At 39.7% G+C, this 5,583-nt stretch overlaps 1 protein-coding gene across 1 annotated transcript; it reads left to right on the top strand.

Moving 5' to 3' along the window:
• Window positions 1-1,199: 1,199 nt before the first annotated feature.
• On the top strand, window positions 1,200-4,266 carry LOC147465498 (uncharacterized). Its single transcript, XM_086511756.1, has 4 exons — window positions 1,200-1,435; window positions 2,656-2,708; window positions 3,755-3,771; window positions 3,840-4,266. Exons 1-4 carry the CDS (start codon window positions 1,326-1,328, stop codon window positions 4,002-4,004), a joined length of 345 nt encoding a protein of 114 aa, XP_086367882.1. The 5' UTR covers window positions 1,200-1,325; the 3' UTR covers window positions 4,005-4,266.
• Window positions 4,267-5,583: the final 1,317 nt, after the last annotated feature.

The raw sequence follows: 5,583 nt of genomic DNA, 5'->3' as shown, positions 1-5,583 counted from the left end.
CTGTGACCCACTCCAATTGCTTTGGCATTGTGAAATGGTCTCTTTTGGCATTGTCCTCCAGTATGCCATCTATTTGCAATTCTACTTCTCTGCTCCTTCCTTCAGCACATGGATGCTTGTGTTCTCCAAGATGAATCGTACATCTAGTGCAATTAGATTTATGTCTTGGAAAACAGTAGTAGATGACAGTAGGACAAGTAGTTAGACATTTGAGCATCTGTCCATAATGAAAACATGCTAAGCTACCATTCTCTTTTCAACCAAGCCTATAGGACAAGAGCGGACAAGAGCGGACAAGACAGCCATGCCATCGACTTTCATTTTGTATATTGGAGCGTAAATAATATGGACAATCAAGGTTGATGCATTTCAGATGCCCATAGCATCTACTGAATCTTACAACTCCATTAAAGCTATCGTTGCTACATGTCACATATTCTGTCCATACATGACAATCATGTTTCTGCTCCATTCCAACCATACCTGAACCATTTTCAGAAGGAGGCAATTTCTAAGCAACATATCCATCATAATATAGTGGAAGATCTCTCACACTAATGAAATTTTTGACCTGTTGTAAGGCAACATAAAGGTTATTCTGTAGTGGCTATCTTCTGATTTGTTCTACATACTTGAATCGTTTGCAAAACTATATTGGATAGCTGAGTCAACATCAATAGGAGATGACTTGCTCCCCTTCAAGCATGATAGTTTACTGTTTGAGGACACAATTACCTTATAAAATTGATGTTGATCATGGTCGAATGAAAATAAAAATTTTCCATTGTCATCTTGCCTCGCTCTAGATTTACTTGAATCCCAGATAATGTTAATGGTCTCAATGAAAAATCGCTCTCATGCAGATCAAAATGAGCTTTCAAAGCATCCACACTGAGTTCAACCATCCTCTTGTTGGAGGTAAGAACTAGTTTACTACCACTTTTAGGTCCATAAATAGTGAAATGCCTATTCATTGCTACTTGAAAGAACAATAAGGCGCTCAAGCAACTAGACAGTTTGAAAAGAAAATAGATTTAAAATTTTAAAGAATTTTTTGATGACGTGAAAGACATCATTACATGCACAAATAGTATTTTGTCTTTAAAAATTGGCGGCCAAAAGGACATCAAGTATTATAAGAGATCTTATCATTACGTGCACAAACAATATTTTGTCTTTAAAAATTGGGCGGCCAACAGGACAATGAGTGTGTTGTTACTGATGTCAACCACTGTTAAGTAAATATACTAGTAATTTAATATTATTAGATATGAGTTAGGTTTAAGAGTCAAGTTTGCCTCTGTTCCATTGTCTGTTCTAGCACCATGCCTTGTCGAGAATCATCACACATGGAGCAGCCTACACCACGAGGAAGAGCACTCACACGTGGAGCAGCGGACACCATGTGCGAAGTAGTGGTCACCACACGGAGCAAGTAAGTCCACCTTTGTTAAAAAACTAGTCCGCGTTAACGCGGACTGGTTTAGGAGGGTTCAGGTTCGGTTTTGCAAATGAGGCACCGAGGAGAAAATGTGGCTCAAATGTAAAAAAACTGGCTAATCTTGTGCTGGTTAATAGTAAAAAAATTACGTTAATCCTGCGCTGGTTATGAAGCTGTGAGCAATGTGCACTATTGATGTGCAATGTGAGCAATGTCTGCTATTTATGCACAAGGCAGATGATGTGTGCCAGCCTCTGTTTCAATGTTGTCAATTTGTAGAGGTATATAGGCTTGAGAAATTCAAGCCCTTATCGTAAACTTGAGAGATGTAAGCCCTTATCGTCTGATATGCTTGGCTTATATAAAATACTGAGAAGACATGCAAGCCCAGGGTTTAATGGCTTGATCGTCCAAGGTTTAATGGTTTAATTGTCCAGGGTTTAATGCCTTAATCGCACAGGGTTTAATGGCGCATGTGACCTGGCCATTTTGAGGGTTAATTATTGCTCAATACGTAGCAATCTTGTAGTTCAATGACCTGTGCAAACGCTTGAAACCAGTCCGTGTTAACGCGGAATGGTTTCAAGGGTTTGCATAGGTCATATGACCACAAGATTGCTGCTTATTGAAGGTTTTTCCTTACGTGTTTTAACCATTGAGTGATTCAAGTTTTTACCTATGCAAACCCTTGAAACCAGTCCGCGTATGGTTTCAAGGGTTTGCACAGGTCATATGACCACAAAACCTGTCAGTTCTTTGCCACACAAAAACCACTAGTCATATGAGATCGGCTGCATTTAAAGTCATATATTGTTGCATTCAAAATCAGATCTGGCTCAGATTTTGGCAGCCGTGAGCTGCAATCCGAAATTGGCATGATGTCCACTGTTATATTCAGCATGCAGTTCTGATAGCATTAACTTTTATATGCCACACAACAACATGCCCGCTAAGAGCGGCACAGCAACATGCTCGTTAAGAGCCTGCATAATTATTTTTCTAACTTTTATTGAAATTGTTGGACAACAGCCCCCGTTAATGCGGACTGATTCCAACGTTTTTTTGAATGGCTACGTGTCTTGGATTTGTTTGAGGAGTGATATTGGCAAGAACTTTTTAATGCAGAGATTTTATTGAAAAATGGAGTTTGACTTTAAAGTCAATTAATTGTTTATTTGAAAGTCTGATGCTTATTCTTAAAGCGCTTCTTGCAGAGGGATCTCATGCAAAAGAGGCAAGCTATCAAAGGTGCCTACACCAATTGAGTGTAGTGACCAAGTTAGTTTAGTTTCCATCTCTGACATGGAAGAGGATAATGAAACTACTCAGAATCAAGAGCTTGGCATTGGTTCTGTTCACGAAGTCGACAATGCACATGGTCCTGAGGAGACATGCTTGAAATTGTCCCATATGTGGTCCAAGCTTAGGTTGCTTCTGGAATGGATGTTGGAGATGAAAATCATATTCACATGCATAGAGGTGAGGATGTTTTGCAGAAAACTAGGATACTTAGTTGCTTTGAGTGTCCTCCAATTTCTCTATGTCGATTAATTCCATACGCTCGAGTGCGCTTCTTGAGAGAGATGTAAGCTGTTTGAAAGTTGCTTTTGTAAAGGAAGGGTATCTGCAAGAGAAGGGTGCTTTTATTGTATCTCTTTGGACATGTCAATGAGAGGACAACTTTGTGACGGGTAAGTATGTGGTTATTTAATGCTCCCTCAATATTCTAGTCTCAAGAATGTTATGTTTGTAATGTTATACCTTTGATGCTTATATGCCATAAGATCCTCTTGGGACCCGATTTGGGTAGAGGTAAACCAAAGCTTTGAAAATGAAGTTGCATCTCGTCCAGATTTGCATATCCTTTCAGAGAGGATGTTCTTCATGTGGGAGGGCAATCATAGGACTATAGCTTGGCATGCCGCTATTAAGAAAAAAATTCCATTGGTGAAAGAGAAACATTGTAGAGTTCTATGTACGGTCATTGATCCGACAAAGCTGTCGGAGATTGCATTGTTGGTAGGACTCCAACAAATGAATTTGTAAGAATACATTGCTTTTCTAGTCTCAGTTTTGATTCTTTTTTTATCAAGTATGTTATATATTTTTTTGTCTTTATCAGCATGAATACCCACGCTCTAGTGGCTTCACACTTGTGAGATGATCTAGTTAATTGTTCTCTCATATGTGTTGCGGATCACAAAGAATATTTGAAGGGCCTATCAGAGAAAGATAGAGGCGTAATTGCATTGGTCAGGAAGAAATATTCCAAAGGAGCGGAGCCTTGGTGTCCTTTGACGAGATGATATTTAGGGAAACTGCTCTATGATGTATGTCTTTTAAATATTGACTTTTAATTCTTGGTAATGGTCATCTACTTAGAGCTAATCTTTATTAGGTTCAAAGATCAAAGGAGATTCATTCACGCATGGATCAAGAAAGGCAAAGGCTGTCTGCAGATGATCTGGCTAAAGAAGAAGAGAAAGTGATAAATGATCTTGCTCATAAATACGGTGATCGAGTAGGCAAGGTGTATGTAAGTTATTTTCATACGAGTTCATAATATGATTATTTGTTGAAGTTGTGAGTTTATATGTTTGTTACATTTAGATGTTAAATATTGTTGATCCTCGACTTGGAGAGGAGTGATTGGCCTGTGTGTGGGTACTACGATGGGGCCCAAATAGTTGGGCCACCTTAGAGAAACTGAACCTGATTGCTCTTCATGATGCTCCTATTGAGAGAAAGATATTATGGATTTCTTTGTTGGAGTCAGATAAAATCACGAGGGTATCTTATGGTCTAAAACGTGGCGATCAATTCTTTCTCTAGTAAGTCCATTAAAAATTTTGTTGGCATTAAAGTTTTGGTTGTGGTGATGTGATTGTAATGCTTTGTCTTCACTTTCATAGCTGGATTCGTAGAGAGGGTTTGTTGCAGCGTATACTTGATAGAGCTACAATTCTTCTTTTGGATTTTGGTGGTTTTCCTGGGGGTGTTATTGTGCCACTTGAGTGTGCACTCTCTATGTACTTTGAAGCGCTGAAGCTAGAGACTAGAGCTCATCTCTTTCCTACTGAGACTATCCTTGAGGCCAAAATGAAGGATGCAGAGATCTTGGTAATGAAGAAGGTTGATAACACTCCCATGGCGGCTCAGAGACTTCTATATCGGTGAGATGCACAAACTTTAACTTTTACTCAATTTAGTGAGTGTGTGGTCAAGAGTTTGAAAGCGTAAAATTTTTAGGTATTTCAAATATTTACACTCTTTGGGACACATTTCTATGATTCCTATGATGGCCAAGCAATGGACAAACATAGCTATAGGTGAGACTTGTATGTATCCATCCATGCATCATTTGTCGAAGTGGGAGTTGGTTCATTGTCCATGGTGGGTGGACATGACCAAAGGCCATGTCTTGGCTAGAGAGAGAGAGTTGTATGAAGAGATGAAGTGTTCATCTAGCATTCTCTACTCTTGCAGATTTGGGGTGGTTATTAATCATGACATCATACGTCGGTGAGTATCCATATTTAATTGCATTAAATTCATACTTAGTGATATATTTAAATCATGGTTGGCATGTTTAGGAGATAGCGTTTGGTGGGTGGAGCGATTTTGTAGGGCGTCTGACATGCACATTCATCGATGCATTGTTCTTCAGCATCATGATGCTTATGGTTTTGCTCAAAGCTATGGGGATCATATTGGGGTAACTCAAAACCTTCTAACATCACACTCATGTGGGTCTTGGTGGTCTGTTCATCTTGAACTTTTGTTTATTGCTATATTTGCAGTGCGATACCTCTATGCTATTTTTGGCTCACAGAAGGGGGATGCACCCTCCATGTTTTCTGGCAGAGAGCACCTCTATGTTTCTCTCTCTCGGCATGAGGCCGACAGATTCCATGATGAGGCATTATCTTCCTGTATCCTCTAGAGCCCTTGCATTGATAGCCAGAAATGACATGCCATATGGGGTGGCCTCTACACCACACATAGCCTAAACATCCCCAAGCATAATCTCAAGGTAGGAGCGATCCTATGGGTAGGAAGGGGCACCACCTAGCATTAATGCGGCTAGGACGCAAACATACATGACCTAGGGTAGAAAATGTGAAATGCTCTCTAGGTAGTCA

The sequence above is a fragment of the Adiantum capillus-veneris genome, chromosome 1, assembly GCF_014529385.1.
Source record: "Adiantum capillus-veneris isolate H3 chromosome 1, ASM1452938v2, whole genome shotgun sequence".
In the NCBI taxonomy this organism is placed as follows: domain Eukaryota; kingdom Viridiplantae; phylum Streptophyta; class Polypodiopsida; order Polypodiales; family Pteridaceae; genus Adiantum; species Adiantum capillus-veneris.
This window is presented reverse-complemented; position numbering and strand designations above follow the sequence as displayed.